The sequence below is a fragment of the Castor canadensis genome, chromosome 8 (assembly GCF_047511655.1).
Source record: "Castor canadensis chromosome 8, mCasCan1.hap1v2, whole genome shotgun sequence".
Taxonomy (NCBI): Eukaryota; Metazoa; Chordata; class Mammalia; order Rodentia; family Castoridae; genus Castor; species Castor canadensis.
The window spans coordinates 37,780,491-37,799,652 of NC_133393.1; the positions used below are offsets into that span (position 1 = coordinate 37,780,491).

General features: G+C 38.8%; 1 protein-coding gene across 9 annotated transcripts in view; it reads left to right on the forward strand.

Annotated features, from left to right (window-relative positions):
- The window catches only part of Kif13a (kinesin family member 13A), a 178,172-nt gene that overhangs the window by 152,197 nt on the left and 6,813 nt on the right, over positions 1–19,162 (forward strand). For 3 of the 9 annotated variants that reach the window (XM_074082828.1, XM_074082832.1, XM_074082837.1), the window contains 12 exons: positions 234–333; positions 1,763–1,889; positions 4,074–4,129; positions 5,926–6,050; positions 6,334–6,510; positions 7,233–7,325; positions 7,469–7,621; positions 8,584–8,661; positions 10,768–10,815; positions 11,499–11,610; positions 13,286–13,437; positions 13,950–14,054. In XM_074082828.1, the coding sequence (XP_073938929.1) occupies positions 234–333; positions 1,763–1,889; positions 4,074–4,129; positions 5,926–6,050; positions 6,334–6,510; positions 7,233–7,325; positions 7,469–7,621; positions 8,584–8,661; positions 10,768–10,815; positions 11,499–11,610; positions 13,286–13,437; positions 13,950–14,054 (1,326 nt within the window). The remainder of the gene's footprint in view (positions 1–233; positions 334–1,762; positions 1,890–4,073; positions 4,130–5,925; positions 6,051–6,333; positions 6,511–7,232; positions 7,326–7,468; positions 7,622–8,583; positions 8,662–10,767; positions 10,816–11,498; positions 11,611–13,285; positions 13,438–13,949; positions 14,055–19,162) is intronic. The other 6 variants (XM_074082831.1, XM_074082833.1, XM_074082835.1 and 3 more) reach the window with 4 other exon arrangements.

Genomic DNA, 19,162 nt, shown 5'->3' on the forward strand with positions numbered 1-19,162 from the left:
CTTTGAGCTTTTAAGTGTAATTATTGTTTTGGCGATTCAGGGCTCTGATTTCTGGGTACCAGCTTCCTTGATCAGCATGCAGCAATACCAAAGCCTCTGCTTTCTCGCATATTAATCACACATCAATGTTCAGTGGACTTTCCTGATGAAAAGTTTCCTAATCAATTTAAACATCATTTTAAAAAGAAAGAATTAGTTGTCTACAGGAAAATATTTTCCCTCCCTGCTGTCAGGAAGAAGACTTAAACTGCGTAAGAGAGAGGTGGTCAGATGCACTCATTAAACGACGGGAATACTTAGATGAGCAGATTAAAAAAGTCAGCAATAAAGAAGGTAGGTGAGATACTACCTCCAGCCTAGGAGGAGATTTTTCATGTCTATACAGTGTGGTAGGTTGTTTTCTTCCCTTAGTTGGACAGTAGCATCTTACTTTCAGGAACTTGAATCAGGGATGGTGACTCAAGTGGTAGAGTGCCTGCCTAGCAAACATGAAGCCCAGAGTTGAAACCCTAGTGCCACCAAAAAAAAAAAAAAAAAAAAAAATATATATATATATATATATATATATATATATATATGTATATGTAAGTGAATCAAATTGTAATTGTTGGTTTAAGAAAGCTCTGAACTTGAAAGTAATAAATTTTTGTAAAACTCTTAAAACTAAGACAGTAGATATCTAACTCAGATTTTGTTTTGGTGAATGCAAACGTGATCAATACCATTGTGTCAGTAGGAGTGGCCAGAACTTGGCTGCTTGGTGCCTCACCCTATGTAGCAGCAGCCATGCACTCATCCGGTTCCGGGTGGCTCTGCAGCTCCACTCACTGCCTAAGAGTTGCCTATTAATGTTGGCAACAGCCACTTGGATCCTGGAGTATAAATATGACCTTAGAATCTTTCCTGTCTCAGCTAGGCATGGTGGTGCACACATGTAATCCCAGCACTCAGGAGGTAGAGGCAAGAGGATCCTTGAGTTCAAAGCTAGCCTGGAATACATAGATAGCAAGAGCCTGCTTCAAAACAAAAGTAAAATATAGTGTTTTAAAATGCAGCCCAAACTCAAAAAAAAATATATTGTCTCTCATGCTGACTTCATGGTCTACTCTTTGTGGTTGATTCTGTACCAGCAAACATGTCGTGAATGTTAATCCATTTCTTGTAGAAGTCAACAAAAGTTCTTCCTCAGAAAAACATCTTGGCTCAGAGTAGGGGTTGATTTGTGTATGTGTTCAGCCCTCTAATGAAAACTCACTTTGACTATACTCAGAGAGGCCCAGAATTGAATTACAGGTATGAGGATTTCAAAATATATCAGATAAAGCCCTTTCATAGAGAGCATGAACAACAAAAGTTTTATGGAGTGAGGTGTGTAATGTTTTTAAAGCCTCTTTGTGAAATGATATATCATTTTATAAAGCAATGTCACATCCAGTGATCATTCCACCAAGCACAGAAAGTAGACATGACACACATTCCTGTTTGACAGATTAGGAAACTAAGACTTATCTGTTGAATAACTTCCCCAAATCTCAGCACCAGTAATAAGACTTAAATCTTCTCATTGCTACTGCAACACTCTTTGGTAGCCAACCCCAGTCTGGATGCTCATGTTTAACCTTTGAAGCCTTACATACTTTTTTTGGAACTTAGTGGATGTTGAAGGCATTTTAAATATCACTGAGTAAAAATCTATTTGTTTTAAATTCAGAACTTGTACTTTCTGTTTTATTGGCACTCATCCCCTCATTTTGTTCTGCAGAGAAAACAGAGGATGACGTGGAGCGGGAAGCCCGGCTTGTGGAACAGTGGGTGGGGCTGACAGAGGAAAGGAATGCTGTGCTTGTGCCAGCCCCAGGCAGTGGGATCCCTGGGGCTCCCGCAGACTGGTAAGGCCACCCTACTTCTATGCAGACCAGGCAGAGTGGGTGGATTGCTTATGCCAAGAGCCATGCAGGTAGCTTTCCAGAATCAGCACTATAAATGCCATCTTCTCTGTACCATCTTCCCTACCATAGCCACCTTCCTCCACAGGAAGCCAGTGAACACTGGTGACCTGGCCAGGAATCAGATACCATACTCTTCTATTACTCTGAATAAGTATCTTGGATGCTGTTTCCTGCTCTTCAGAAACTATTTTATTTTGGCTAAAAACTATTTTATTTCAGCGTGTACTTGAAGAGGGCAGAAAAACATAACTTCTTATTTGCCTTAGTGCTTGTTTAGTTTGGCAGCTAGCATAAAGTAAGCACTTGGGTAGTATGTAATCAGTCAGTCAGTCGAACAATCAGTTCTTGGTTTGCTGAAACACAGCCTGATAGCTTAGGTTCTGGAGTAAAATAGACCTGGATTTAATTCCCACCTTCAGCTCTTACATGTATTTCTTTAACTTCTCTTTGGCTTAATTCCTAATCTGTTAATGGAGCTACCTTTCTAGCAGTGTTGGGTGAATTAAGAAGTAATGCATATATGCATTGTGTCTATTATAATATGGCTTTATATAAAATACCTTTTCTGCTCTTTCATTGAATGGCAGCTATTGATTTTTATTCTCATTCTTATTACAAAATATATCTTGAGCATTTAATTTATTTATTTGTTTACTTATTTACTTATTTGTATTTTGTGGTGCTGGAGGTGAAGCCCACAGCTGTACATATGCTAGACAAGTACTTTACTAAGCTAAAACCTCATCCCTTATCCTAAGCATTTAAGAGAATATCACGATTCCCTTGAACACTGAATGTATATGCCCAAATAGGGTCTTTGGAACAGACATGGAGTCATTACTGATATTTGTGTCTTTAATGACAAATGGAGGTGTAATTTATTTCACCATCACTTTAGTAACTGAAGAATCTAAATCTTTAGGCACATAGCTTGTAACCTGCTGTTTCTCCGTATAGATTCTGCTATTATGCTGCAATCCTATAGGCCACCTGGCTGGTGGAATGGCTCAAGTGGTAGAGTGCCTGCCCTGCAAAGCATGAGGCCCTGAGTTCAAACCCCAGTGCTGCCAAAAACAAATAAAGAAAGCCTGCAGGCCACATGCAGTTGCTCTGTTGGTCACTCCCTATGAACAGCCAGCTCATTCCCAGCCTTATTCTGTTTCCCAAAACCCTGTCTTTTGTTAATTTTTTTCTGGTGGTACTAGGGTTTGAACTCCAGGCCTCACACTTGCTAGGCAGGCACTCTGCCACGTGAACCACACCATTAGCCCCCAAACCCTCTCTAGACATAGACAGCCCTTCTCCTTACCCCAGTCTGTCTAATGCGATGTGTTTTCAGACTTCAGATTGTTTTGAATGTAGTCCTAGATTCTACTTCTAGTTTTTCCAATTCAGAAAAAGAAGAAGAGGCCTAGAACGCTTCATTTTAAGAGGGCCGTGAGGTGATTCTGCTGCAGGTGGACCAGTTTTGACAAAACATTGGTTGGTCTCTCCTGCACACAGCTCTACCTCTTCCACATGTCTTGCATTCATTCCTCATTTGAGACTTTTACATGTTGTCCCTTCTGTTTACTTCCTCTAGGCTCTAATCCATTCTGTTATCTCTAACCATATCCCCCAACCCTTGTTCTTAATACTAGAATTTTTTTTTTCATTATACTAGGGATTGAACCCAGGCCTTTGTGCATGCGAGGCAAGTGCTCTGCCACTTAAGCCATGCTCCAACTCTTTTTGTTTGCATTTAGTTTTTGAGACTGCTACCTTTGCCCAGGGTGTCCTCAAACTCATGATCCTCCTGACTCTGCCTTCCTAATAACTGGGATTATAAGCGTGCACCTCTAGAATTATTACAAAGTGCTTCATTAGAATTATTTCTAATAAAGCTTCAAATAATCTTTGCTTCAACTGATTATGTATAATTCATATGATTGGTAGTTCTTTTATATGATTACATAATTTCTGTGATTTGTATTAATAGGGAAGTCAAGAAATGGTAAAGTACTTCATGAATAGACCCTCATCCCCACAGTGGTTCTCTCCTGCTTCCATGGCTTTATGGTGTTTTATTATCTAATAAGGTATAAAAGATATTTTGTTTTGATTAAATTTTGTTATAAAATTTAGGATCCCACCTTCTGGAATGGAAACCCACATACCAGTTCTCTTCCTTGATTTGAATGGTAAGTAGGCACTTTACTTTTCTAGGGGTTATCACAGTTAAGATTTGTCATATATTCTCTCTTATTTGGATTTGTATATCACTTTTGTGATTACTTTTATGCCACATGTAGGTGACATTTTTGCTCCAGTCAAAAATGTATAAGCATGGCATATAGAATCACTGGAGGAGAGATGTGGATATTTAATTTAAAAAATGAGCTCCTGAGGAGATTGAGGACTGCATATGAGAACATTAAAGCAACTACTCTGAAATATTAATGCACGTAGTTATTACCTAAGTGTAATCACCCCAGATACTCTGGCTCTTTAGGCTTAGCAAGAGCCTAGGATTCAGCACTTTGACTGTTGCCCTTTGCTCCCCACCCCCAAAGTTTTGATGCTGGAAATGATCACCTTGCATTAATAGTTGGTCTTGGGCTGGGGATGTGGCTTAGTGGTAGAGCCCTTGCTAAGCACGCTTAAGGCTCCAAGTTCAATCCCTAGTACTGAGAAAAGCAAACAAACAAAACAGTTGTTCATTACTATCAAAACTAGAAGGAACCAGCAAACCAAGAACAATGGTTTTCAATGTGTTTCAGGTGTAAAATCCTTTTCCATATGAAATCTTAAGTGTAACTCCATGGGTAGAAAATAAAAGCAGAGTTGATGAGTTTGGGTGTGGATAGGCTCCTAGCAGGTCCTTCTGTAGGGCTCTAAGAGGCCTTAAAACAGCCTGAAAGTCTCTGCTCTGGAGGACCAATCAGTAAAGGATGGATGGAAGAATTAGGGAGTTTGGCTTTAGCTCATTTGCATGAAGAATGTTTTAGAAGCCTGGAAGTAAAATGTGTTACCTCATGAGGTAACAAGTTCCCTGTTCCTATAGGTGTGTAAGCAACAGCTGGATGACCACTGGCAGAGATTTGTGAAGTGTGCATCCCACATTGAATAGGGCATTGGAACAAGATGGTCTTCACATTTCTTCCAACTGCTCAGAACTTTGATAATTTAACTGTTAACATCTCTAATATACATATATATCTAATATATGTATAACATCTCATATATAGATGTATATATATGTATATATGACTAGAAACCTAATGTTAGATTACAGGAGGATCTGATATTAACAAAGTAGCAAAATCAGGAGTGATGGTATGTGACTGTAATACCAGCACTAGGGAGACTAAGGCAAGAGAGTCTTGAGTTCAAAGCCAGCCTGACCTATGTAGTGAGCCCAACCTTAGGGAGAGAGGAGAGCAGGTGAAAAAGGAGGAAGGGGAGGTGAGAGAAGAGAAAGAAAAGAAGCAAAGGGGTGAGGATATAGCTCAGTGGTAGAATACTTGCTTAGCATGCACAAGCCCCTGAGTTCCATACCCAGTACCATAACAAAAAAAAAAAGAAACAAACAAACAAGCGAATTTCTAAGATGTATATAGTGAAAATACTTGTCTTAGGGTAACAGGTAGAATATGTTCACTCCATCTTACAGAAAAATCACAAGGCAACTTTTTTACTCTGATAGTTGTATTTTTAAAAAATAAAAGCTATCATCATCCTTGAAGTATATATGTCAATTGCAGAATAAGTGGTGAAGGAAAAAATTAAAATGTGTTATATGTAAACTTAATCTGCAAAAAAGAGAATTTTGGGGCTAGGGTGTAGCTGACTGATAGAGTGCATCCTTACCATGCATGAGTCTCTAGGTTCAACCCCAGCACCACTAATAAAAGAGAGCATATTTTAAAAATTCTGGTGTTTGCTTAAAAGAACTCCCCCCTTATGCTTTTTTATCTTATATTCTGAACTTGGTTAGCAGATGACCTCAGTGCCAATGAGCAGCTTGTCGGCCCCCATGCGTCAGGAGTGAACTCCATCCTACCCAAGGAGCATGGCAGCCAATTTTTCTACCTGCCCATCATAAAGCACAGTGATGATGAGGTAATTTATTCCCAAGGCTTTCTCAAAGGGCTTCAGATTAGCACACAAATTCTGTGGATCTATCTTCCTGTTAAGCCGCTGTAGTCTTCTTTGCAGAAAGAAGACTATGTACTTAAAAACGTAGAACTTTTGTGTTGTCATTCAGAATAGGTGAAGAACTAAATCTATTTGATTACATGGAGTTGAATTTATTTTTTTTCTCTAATGTATCTGTAAAACTGCTACAACTGAGTTGTCTTGTTTCCATCTCCCCATCATTCACCCATCATTCTCCCACTCCTAGGTTTCAGCCACAGCCTCCTGGGACTCCTCAGTGCATGATTCCGTTCACTTGAATAGGGTCACACCACAAAATGAAAGGATTTACCTAATTGTGAAGACCACAGTCCAACTTAGCCACCCAGCTGCTATGGAGTTAGTATTACGAAAACGGATTGCGGCCAATATTTACAACAAACAGGTAGTAGTGGTAACTGACTCTGATGTCATGTCTATATAAGATTAGGGCTCTTTCTTTCTCTATCATGAAGTCACGCTTTATGACACAAGTACAGGAGAAGTGCAGAAGGTGGCCACACTGGCCAGGGTAGAGTCCGACTCGCCTTCATCTAAGATAGGGCCTAAGGACAGCAGAGGGAAATGTCATCTCCAGAAGACATTGCCACTTTAGTGGAAAACCATAATCTTGGCAGGCTTGGCTGTGACATTTTGCTGTTTGAAAAGTGAAACACTGAGACTTGAGAGGTTAAATACCAGGTCCAATCAGGTTAGTGACAATACCAGGACCAAAGACAGACTCCAAATGAATCCCTGTCCTTGCTAAACTGCATCTCAGAGATCTGTCATCTCCCCACTGTTCTTCTGACTATCCAAGGAAAGAATGGTTTAACCCTGGAGAGACAAAGGAAGTCAGAGGGGAGAGAGAGGCAACCGCAAACATCCTAGAGTGCCATACATTCTGTAACCCAATCCCCAAATAGCGCTGGACCTTAATGTCCCTCAGGGAAGGAGACAAGCATTTTTAAGTTCAGGGGTGTTTGTTGTTTGCTTGTCTTCTGTTTTGCTAAATGTACTGTGAGTGTGCATCAAATATCTAGTCGTTTATAATGCTTTTACAATTTGTAAAATACTAAACAGCTTAGATTTGTCATGTAACTTAATTCACTTTTCCTTTTCTACCAGAGTTTCACGCAGAGTTTGAAGAGGAGAATATCATTGAAAAATATATTTTATTCCTGTGGTGTAACCTATGAAATAGTATCCAATATACCAAAGGTAAAGTATACACTGTTTTTAAAAGTAGATCAATAATGGAGAATATTCTCCATCCTGCATACTTTCAGAGCATATTCTTACCATATATTTTATGACAACATTGTTCACATAGAAGTATTGTCACTGCCTTCCTGTTTCTTTAGGCAACGGAAGAGATTGAGGACCGGGAAACACTGGCTCTCCTGGCAGCGCGGAGTGAAAACGAGGGCACCTCAGATGGTGAGACGTACATTGAGAAGTACACGCGGGGCGTGCTGCAGGTGGAGAACATTCTGAGTCTTGAACGGCTCCGGCAGGCAAGTGACTGACTACCCAGAATGAAGATGTGCTCGCCATCCTTCACCCCAGGGGACAAAGATGAATTCATTTACCAAATACAGCTCTAAATTGTCAGAAAAGGAGTGCTTGAGTAATGCTTTCTTTAGAGAAAGGACTCTGACAAAATAGTGCCCAAAATAAAAATAATGGCTAATTTTTATTTAACATTTCCTATTTGCCAAGTGCTATGTCTGAGTAATTTAGATATTATCTCATTTATTCATCTGGATAGCCCTTGGAAGTACTTTTATAATTCCTATTTTCAAATGAGAATTTGAGGCAGAAAGCAGTTAGCTTGCCCAGGTTACACAGGTAGGCAGTGTTAAAAAGTCAGGTGTGTTAACCCTGACTCCAAAGCCCATGTGTTTAACTGTGTACCATTGCCCTCTCCCAAATATTTAGACCCAAGTTAACTGTCGAGGTGCCAAAAGGACGTTTAAGTAAAAATCACACACAAGGTGGTGGAGCTGTATGACCAGATACACACTTGCACATTCCACGGGAGCAAGGCTTGAGTTGATGTTAAAGGCAGTATGTGTTGAGTGACAGGAGGAATGGCATTAGCATCTGTCAGCAAAGTCTTCCCTTAGTGGAAACCCTACCTAAGTGGCTACATGAGTAAAACCTAAACAGCATTAAACTTTGTCATTTTGCAAGTAAGATACATGGCTATCAATGTCTTCATTTTCTCTGCATACCTGCATTAAAAAATTCCCAACATAAATGTCTTTTACTCAACAGCTTTTCTGGCTTGTTTTTGAAAGAAATGTTTCTGATAAATTGTGAAAAAAACACAGGAATAAGATTCTAGTTTTATAAATAAGGATTTGTGTGTGTGTACAATTGAAGTGATTTCTAAATCATCCAAAAGTAAGCATATGTTCCTTTTATATAATGAGACATTAGTAAACATTATCTTTAAATTATTATATGTTTATAGGCTGTCACGGTCAAAGAAGCACTTTCCACCAAAGCTCGGCATATTCGGCGGAGCCTCAGCACACCAAATGTTCACAATGTAAGTACACCTTGGCGAAGATGTGCTTCTTATGTAACCTGTCTCGGATCTTGGGTGGGGCAATGGGAGGGATGTGAAATTGGAGTTGACACAATGGGAATAGAACACACAGCACTGGAGTGAGTACCCAAAAGTGCTAAGCCCACCTCTCTGCATCAGAGAAACACACCAGAGAGCCAGGCCTCCCAGATAGATAAGTAATTAATTCCTAGTCTTTCCTTTGACTGTTTTGTTTACCTTTTTCAACTCATTCATCTAGAAAATTCAGTTGGTTGAAACTGCTTTTTGTGGAGGGGACATTGTCACGGGAAAAAAGGACAAGTTAGTGCATAGACCACTTCGAAGCATTCTCTTCTCAGAAGCAGCAAAATAAAAGTAAGACTTCAAAGGAAAAGCATAGGATCATTTGCCTTCCTAATCTCAATAATTGCTAGAAAATGGTTAAAAAATTGTTTTGAAATAGGCTAGGGAGCAATTATAGCAAATAGTAATAATCACTACCATAGAGATTACGTATGACCACATTGCAATCATTAGAAATAAATAGAGACTGAAGAAAAACACTCTCCTAATTAACTTATATATCAAAGACGAGATCATAGTACAAACTATGTAGTATATATGTAGAGCTAAATGATAATGAACATATAAATAAATCAGTACTCATGGGATATAAGGTGGTACTTAGATGGAAATTATGAGCCCTAAATTCTCTATTCTATTTATTACTCAGAATACTAGACAGTAGAAAAAATGAGTGAGAGCACTATTAGGAAATTAATAATGCATGTATTAAACAAAAGAGCAAAAAATAGAGCTGGATATTGTAGTGCACACTTGTCATCCCAACACTCAGGAGGCTGAGATTAAGAGGACTGTGAGTTCAAGGCCATTCTGGGTTACATGGTGAGACCTTTTGGTGGGCAGGCAGTACTAGGGCCTCATGCTTCTTAGGCAGGTACTTTACCATTTGAGCCATTTCACCATTTAAAAAAAAAAAGCCAGACACCAGTGGCTCACATCTGTAATCGTAGGTACTTAGGAGCTGATATTGGGAGGATCATGGTTCAAGGCCAGCCAGGCAAATAGTTCATAAGATTCCATCTCCAAAATAACCAGAGTGAAATGGACTGGAGGTATGGTTCAAACAGTAGGGCACCTATTTTGTAAGTGCAAAGTCCTGAGTTCAAACCCCAGTCTTACCAAAAAAGGGGGGGAGAAGGGTGAACCATGAATAATGTCATGCCATTATACATGTGAAAGTTTAAACAAAATGGAACTTTCCTGTAAAAAATGAACCAGGAATAGGAAACCTGAATACAACTATCACCAAAAAGAAGGTTTCAACTAAAAAAAAATGACTTTGTTCATTGATGGGAAGACGCAGCATCAAAAATTGGCACATGAGTTTAACCAACCTATAAATTGGTTTTGTTTTTTTTTTTTTGTAAGATTTTGTAAGCCTGTCCTAAAATCTTGTGATACAGCAGAGTTGAAGGCAAGTATACCTTATCTACAGCTAGAGGTTCTGTGCCCCAGAGGTACAGTCTGGAGAATCTCATAGACACAAGATTTATGTAGACCTAAAGGACACTGAAAGCAGTGCACATATCCATACTTGTAGAATGCATCCAGAGTGCTACTTAGAGATGGTGAAAACATTTATTTCGTCATGTGAAATCAGTATAGCCCAGGCTGGCCTTGAACTCTCCATCCTCCTGCCTCGGCCTCCTGAGTCCTGGAATTACAGGCCTGTACCACCACACCTGGCTTCATAATATTTTGTAATTGAAAAAAAAGCTAGAAGCAGTATAACTATCCATCAATAGAATTGGACAAAAAAATTATTTATATTATAGAAGACCCTGAGTAGTAAGATAGCATTTATGAAGTATAAAATTCTGCAGAATAATATTACTTACTAATTATGGACATACATACATGTAATTATATAAAATATGTATGGGAGGGTAGTAATTATTTCTAGGGAGGGAAGAAAGAAGGGGAGAAGGTCATACAAACTTCAACCGTATCTGTACCATTATATATTTCTTATATGAAAAGAAAAATATGAACCACATTGACAAAGCTTTTCATCTCTTACAGGTCTCTTCTAGTCGACCAGACCTTTCTGGCTTTGATGAAGATGATAAGGTGTGTACATATTGGCATCGAGTAAGTTATTAATAGACTCTTAACGACATCACCTGTGCTTATACTTTTGGATTATGTCTTCAAGAAGTTTAAAATCTAGTTCTTAGAGGCAGCCAATTCCTAAAAGGTTGAAGTAAAGTGAAATAAACTCATGATAAATAAGTGGGGTTTTTTTCCCTTAGCATATCAATGCCTATTTGAAACCTGTAATGTTAGGTACACATAGAGTAACCACCCTACCTAGTTTGTCTGGGAGAGTCCCAGCTTGTGCTTTGCCCAGGCAAAATTATTAATGCAATCATTTTACTCTCAAAAGTGTTTCAGTTTGGACTTTAAAGTATCTATTCACCCTAGATATATGCCAAATTGATACCAGTCCTCTGAGATGTGATGAAGGTGAATGGGACCAGATATAGGTTCAAAAGTGGCGCTCACTATATTTATAATGATTGTATCAAATCTTGAAGAAATGTAATAAAATATTTATTCACACTGTGTGTACTTTAGTTATGATAATATTTGATAGAGTCATCACTTTTATATATGCTTGAAATATTTCATGATAAAAGTAAAGAAAGAAGAGTACACACTGCCAGTAAAAAAATAAAAGAAACTTAAATCCAGGCTTCTTTTCCCATTTTAGAACGATTTCATCACAGTTAACCCATATCTTAACTTTGTAGGGTTGGCCAGAGAACCAGTTAGACGTGTCTGACTACAGCTCCAGTTATCAAGATGTAGCCTGTTATGGAACTTTACCCAGGGATTCACCTAGAAGGAGCAAAGAAGGTAGTGGTAAGATCATTTCGCAGTGATTTTTCTTTTAATTATTTAGAAATAGCATGAAAAAATATCTTTCATGGGTATCTTATGCTGAGACACTAATCTGAAATTTTAATTAGCAAGATGACCCAAAAATCTTGAAATTCACTTACTGGACTTCTTTTTGCTTTGTATCCAACATATCAAATAATATTATGTTTTGGCATGTGTTTGTATGTGTGTTTCTAGGAATCAAACCTAGAGGGCCTCACATAGACCAGGCGAGTGCTCTACCACTGATAGCTACAGCCCTAGCCCAACAGTACACTTTTTGCATATACTTTAGATTTTCCAAATCATTTTTCAATACCCTGTGTGCTGAGTTTGAAGTCATTTTTGAGACATACAAATCTCACTCCATTTTTCTCTATCAAAATAATATGTACCTCTGTCATGTTTTTGTACTCAAAGGAATATTTAAGAAAACATGACTTTGATTCCCAAAGCATGTTCAAAAATAAAGTGTATTTGATCCATGGCAACATTTATTACTTAAATATGAAGTCTCCCAAGGTCTTGATAGGAGCGGCACGCTCTGGAATTGTAAATCAGCTTATGTCTTGCGTTTTATCTATTGAATGCCATTGTACTAGAAATTGGGAAGAAAATATACAAGGGAGAAAGAGACCAAAATTAAAAAAAATTAAAAAAAATAATTTAAAAAAAAAAATGAGAACAAGCAAGAAAGAATGATCTTTCCTTAGTCATATAGAACTACGTGGCCTGAGGGAAAAAGGGACTGATACAAAAATGTGTGCAATATTCACTCATTGAGTATACTTTTTGAGCCTCTGTTTGCTATCTTAAAATATAATGATGGAAATAAGATATATAGAAAATAAAACATTGATAAAGTGTCAGAATGCATGTGCAGATGATAAGGGCTCTGAGAATTTAGAAATGGGAAAAACAGTATGAGCTAAAATTGGTCTCATAAGTGGTATTTAAACTGGATTTTGAAAAGAGGGTAGAAAATTTTCAGTTGCAATTTTTCTCACACTGACTAGCCCTTTAATAACTCTTCGTGACTGTGTACATTCATCCCTAGTCTTGCCTACATCCATTTTAATGCTTAACCAAATCTTAGCATATTAATTTCACCATTATACCAGGTACTATTGTGGCAACTTGTGTTAACCATCATATCATTGCTGTTAAAAAATACCTGAGAGTAATCAATTTAAGGGAAGATTTTTGACTCAAGGTTTTAGAGGTTTCAATCCAAGGTCAACCAGCTCCATTGCTTTGGGCCTGAGACAAGGAAGAATATAACAGCAGCAGGAATGTGTAGTGGGAGGCTATTTATTTTATGAAAGTCAGGAAGCATAGAGAGAGACAGACAGACAGACACATAGACAGGAATGGGCCAGGGAGAAGACATACCCTTCAAAGAGACACATTGGCTCAGTGACTTTTCTTCCAACTGGGCTCCATCACCTAATAGCCCATTTATCTATGTACTGACCACTGGAATCACCCATTGATGAGGTTAGTGCTGTCACGCTCCAGTCATCTCTTAGTAGTACCAGCAGCTGGGAGCAAGTCTTCAACACATGACTCTTTGGGACATTTTATATTCAAACTATAACAGTAGGTTATTGCCTGGTTTCCTGGTACCTTTAAACTCATGCCTTTTTGTCTTCCTCAGGTTGTACATCCGAGAATCCTCATGCCTTAACAGTCAGCCCTTTTAAAGCATTCTCTCCTCAGCCACCAAAGTTTTTCAAACCCCTAATGCCTGTAAAAGAGGAGCATAAGAAAAGGATAGCTCTTGAAGCAAGACCTCTTCTAAGCCAAGAGGTAAATACTTATCTGTGCTGTGCAAAACAACACAATTATGTTGTCTGGAGAATAGCAGCTTGCAGTTACAAGTTGGATGCTGCATGTAGATGTGCATGGGTTATCACTCCGTGGATTCTTTTCTTGGATACCTCTTTCTCAAGCACACAGGACCATGGTTGGAGTTTTTGGTGGTTGTTAGTCTTGTGACTCTAACTCTGTGTCAATGGCTTTTCAGAGTTTTTTTTTTTTTTATCTTTCAAGTGAGAAAGAGATGTCCTCTAGGTGTTTTGAAACTCTTAAAGCTTTTATTTATTCATTTTTAAAATAAAACTTTTTTTTTTTGGTCACGGAATCTGTGTAGTCCTATCAGATTTCACCAGTAGTTTAACTGTGGTCTGCAAAAATTGGCTGCTGCATTACTCACATGTAATAAGTGTTGGCATTGCTTTTCTAACATGCATGTACTTAATAGGTATCTCGGCTGTTGTCATCTTTTGTGTGTGATGCACTGTGTGTCTTAACCTTTGCAGAGCATGCCTCCATCTCAGGCACATAACCCTGGCTGCATTGTACCCTCAGGAAGCAATGGCAGCAGCATGCCAGTAGAACACAATAGCAAACGTGAGAAGAAGATTGTAAGTTCTGGAACCATTTCTGTCATATTGCTTGGTGGTGGGTTTAAAGCCCTTTCACAGAGTGTCTTCCAAATGCTTTAGAAGAAATTAAGACATGTATTGACTCTTTGCTTTAGAATAAAAAAAGTGACCATGGTTAATGAAATTTTGCATGGATATGGCCATGACCTGTGAGTTTTCTAAGTGTTGGTTCTATTTTTATTCACTTTTGCTTAGTATAAGTTTGCTTAGTTAAGGGGGAAAAGACACCAATTGATGATTCTGGTCATTATTTTAAAAAAGAAAAGTGTAACAAAGAAATCAATTTAATGCTGAAATCTTTCTAATGTGCCTGTACATACTGCCCAGATTCTGAAGTTAATCTACCTAGAGGAATTGCAGTTACTTGCAGTAAGTAATCATGCATTTAGCTGTGGGTATGTTTGAAAGCTGCTTTATGTTGCTTGATGCTACTGCCAAGGTAATTCTGTAGTTTGTAGCTGCTCTCTAGTCCCATCATCACCATCATTCCTCCAGCTTAGGGAGCCTTGGCTAATCAGCTGGCAAAATACATTCCAATCTGCTGTTCTCAGTCTTGCTTTCAGGATGGCTTACCTGCATTTTATCACAGGTAGGTTGAAACTCTACCTGTAAAACTTCATGCCCCAGTACATGGCTTTAAAAATTATACATTTGATATAAGGCTTTTAAAACATTGTTATACCAGGCAGTTTAGATTACAAATTATACCTTGTAAACCTGTGTGTTCTCCAGCTTGGTAATAGTTCTCTAATTTTGTGTCTCAGCTTTCACTATTTCGTGGCTTCCTAAGCTTGAAAAAAAATAAAACTAGCCTAGGATGAGAGGAAACTACCTGATGTTTATGGCTGCATGTGATCATCTGTGTCAGCAGTGTGTGAAGGTTCTCTTTCCCAGTTATACCATGTCAGATCCATCCCAGAGGCCCATTAGTGTGAGATCCTTTAACAGTTTAGGTTATGCTGTTCCTGCACATTATGTGAATACTAACTGCAAGTTAATCCTGGCCTGCAGTTGCCCAATCATTTGCATGCTGGGCTACTAGTGGGGCTTAGGAAATGATGTCCTCATTCCTGTTGTGGGGAGGAAAAAAGAAAATTCTCTTTCCTTTTGTTTTTCTATCCCTCAGTCCCCTCCTCTGCTTCTAGGTCCTCCCCATCCTTCTATACCAAAGTCCCTGTTCTAGTTTCTGATGTAGAAGAGAATACAAGTCAGTAGCTGCTCCTTCATCTCTACAGATCTTAATGAGCTACTCACCACTTACCTGACCACCCCTGCCCAGTTATTAAGGGCTGCAGGGTGGACTAAAAGTGCCAAAAAGGCTATGCTGTTACCATTCAAATTGTCTGGCTCTATGTCTGATTGGTTCTGTCACTTATGATAATAAGTCATATCCGGACCTACTGTAGCAACCCATTTTGGTACATCATCATCCAGAGACTGCTGGATATCCCTTTTGGAGCTCTGCAACAGATAGTTCCACACTTCACACAGCTTGCCCCGTGATTATTTTCTTCACTTTCCTTTTATATCTTCAAATAAATCCCATCTTAGCTATCAGAGCGTAGGATGGAACCAGATTCTCTTAACCCAAAAAATCTCAAGCAGCAGTTAGACTCTGTGTGACCAAACGTACCCTGAAGTATGCTAAGTAGGGTTGAATGGTACCTTTTTCTTCCTGGGTTCTGATTTAAGAGAGCTGCCTCTATTCTCCTTAGAAAACTGGCTTGCCACACACTCTTACCTCAGAGGCTACTCCACTGTTCCATTGCCTCTATATTGCAGTTTTCCAGAGTGTTTTGGTAGAGCTTAAGTGCATTGCTTGTTTGACCTGAGATCTTAATTTCTCTTTGGGAAGCTTTAATTTTATTTCCTTTTATAAATAGATATAAACCATGCTCTTTCTTTGATCCTAATTCACTTTCTTTTCTCCTCCACTCTGGGAAGAAAACACACAGTGAATCAGTGGTTCAGACTGATGGAGAGAATTTGCAGTCATTCTTGAAAAGGAGTATCAAGACACTGTTACTTTTTTTGACCCACCTGATTGCCACAGTAACTCTTATAATGTTACATAAAATGTATTAAATGTAGTTATGTGTGATTCTTTTGGGGCTTTTTCCCCCTTGGCTTTTTATTTGTTTTGTCTCTTGAGACAGAATCCCACTATGTAACCCAGGATGGCTTTGAACTCACTGTGTAGTCCAGACTGGCCTCAGACTTTTTTTTTTCCCCCTATACTGGGGTTTGAAATCGGGGCATGAACCTTGAGCTACTCCACCTTTTTTGTGATGGGTTTTTTGAAGATAGGGTCTCATAAACTATTTGCCTACGCTGGCTTCGAACCGTAATCCTCCTGTTCTCTGCCTCCTGAGTAGCTAGGGTTACAGGCATGAGCCACTGGTGTCCGGCTAGCCGTAAACTCTTGCTCTTCCTGCCTTAGCTTCCCAAGTGCTGGGATTACAGGTGTGCACCACCATACCCAGCTATCTTTGATTGTTTAAGCTATACTTTGTTGTTTGATGAATTTGGAAAGTGGTACATGTATGTTTTCTGTCTTGCACAAATAAGATAAAGGCAGCAATATTCCTTTGTGGTCCATCTTTTTATGTCTTGAGGCATAGAGGATAGCAGAAAATGGGTCAGCCCTTCCTCCCAGTATCCACACTACCCCTCTCTGAGGTCTTTCACAGACAGCATATGGATCATTCCTCTCATCTTACAGAAGAAACAAAGGTCAAGAGTTACTGAGCAGCTTGCCCAAGAACTCATAGTTAATGAAAGTGTAAGACAAAGAGCCTCATCCTTCAGCAAAATCGGGCAGACTCTGATGACTCCAGGTGCTGCTTCCCAAGGTAGTTCAGCTCAGTACACTGCCATCTGGTCCCTAGTACCAAACACAGAGGTACTGGGGGCCTTTGGCGAATACAGTCCTGACAACAGGCCACCTCTTACGGCCTGCAAAGACCTGATTGTTGTGGGAGTGGACAACAATCTCAAGTGAGATTCCTACAAAGAGGCACTGCTTTAATACGGGTTTTTATGTCTTTTTTAAATCAAAGTATTTTGTCTAGATAAATATCAGCTGTATAAGTTAAATTGCAAAAATCAAATCATGAAGACTGTTATTGTAGAGAAGCTTGAAAATTTGACTCCATGTGCTGCCTTAGGGTAGGGTTTTAATTCTTTTTTGCCCTTCAGACATTGCAGGAATGTGCTTAGTTTAGTCTCCTTTAGGATCCAGTGATAGCTGAGACTCCTGGTATAAGAAGTCTATCTAACCAGACTTTTTTTCTTCTTAAAGGTAGTAACTCAGTTTCAGTCTCCTTTTAAATGTTGGGAAATGTTTAATCTGTACTCCATTTTCCTTTTTTCTGGAGTAAGTTGTTCCTACTCTTTTAGACTTCCCCTTTGGGTCCTGGGGTCACTTCTCCCTGCCTTCCTCCTCTCCCCCAACCCCGGTGCAGAACTGTGTTCTGATCCTATTTGATCTTTGTCTCCTAGAGCTTCTTGGGCTCTTCAGTTTTACTGAGATCATTCTAATGACCTGTAGGAGTAATGCTTTTATCCTTGTGAATTTGATAAATGTTCCTCTATTTCTATTAATTAAACTCATGATTTCATATTTCATTCAGCAAAATTGTATTTTAGGGCAAAAGGCGTTTCCTTAATCTTGAGAAGAAATAACATTTAGGCATAAAAATGGGCCCCAAATCAGTATTAATTCTTACCTGCAAATTCGCTTTTCCTTGCAACAAAAATTGTTAGTAATTAATTACATCAGGTCCTCTAGGACTTGGAGAATTGTGTTACTTTGACACCTTAGATCAAAAGGAAATAAGAGATCCAAACACTCAAAATTCAATTTTGAGTCTAAATATGATGAATAAAAAAAAACTAGAAAATACAGGCAAAGGCTACTGATTTAGACACATCTGTCCAATATTTGTTCCTTTACTAACATTCTAACTCAGAGAAAGAATGCTTCATCTCAGCCACCTTTTTTTTTTTTTTTTCTGAGACAGGGTCTGCCCAGCTGGCCTCAAACTCTCAGTCCTCCTACCCCAGCCTCATGAGTGCTGGGTACAGCATGTGCCACCATGCCACTATTTGGTTGTTGTTGGTCTTGTGGTGCTGGGGATAGAACCCAAGGCCTTGGGCATGTGAGGCAAGTGCTGAAAGTCGAGCTAAGTCTCCAGCCCCCACTTACTTTTTTTAAACTGCAACGTAATTTAGAAAGCAACTAAAGATAAGGTGGTTTCAGGAACCTTATCAATGATATTTGATATTCACCTTTTAATAGCTAAGGAATTAAAATTACTTTTATCTTTAACTAACTTACATTCATTCTTTTTCTTGAGTTGCCCATGCTAAACATCTGCTCTGTCACTGAACTGTGACCCCCATTCCTCAAATCCGTTTTTAAAACTGTTATGAAAATTAAGTTACTTTTAAAACTGAGAGGTGTTAAAGATTATTAAACTATTTTGGGGGTGTTTAGTTTCTTACAAAATGCAAAGGAAAATATTGCCATATAATTCAACAGACAAAATTTATGATCATTTGTGAACAACCTTCTGCCATATTGTGATGATCTCACTTCTTTCACATATCTCATCCTCCCTTCTTCTCTTCCCCCCTCCCTCCAAATGCAGCCTTAATAACTAAGGCTGATGTTAGGTCCAGGTTTTTACAGATACCTAGTTGTTAAAATTGTACAAACATTTTAAATAGCTTGTCACATTAGATACCAGTGGAAAACTAACTGTTTTTGAGGTTCTGAAGTTCTGCTTCCAATGAAATTAATATCCACTCAATCAGAGTTCAGGATTGTTCTAAGATCAAAGTCATAACTCCCTGAGAGAGGGACTATGTCTCTTTTTGCTCACCACTGGTATTCCAGATTCTCAGGACAATGGTGATTTAAAGTCACATTTAAAAAGCAATGTTAGACTGGAGGTATGACTCAAGTGGTAGAGTTCCTGCTTTGTAAGCATGAAGTTCTAAGTTCAACCCCAGTCCCACAAAAAAAAAAAAAAAAAAAATCAAAAGCAGTATTGAGGGTTGGGGGCATGGCTCAAGTGGTAGAG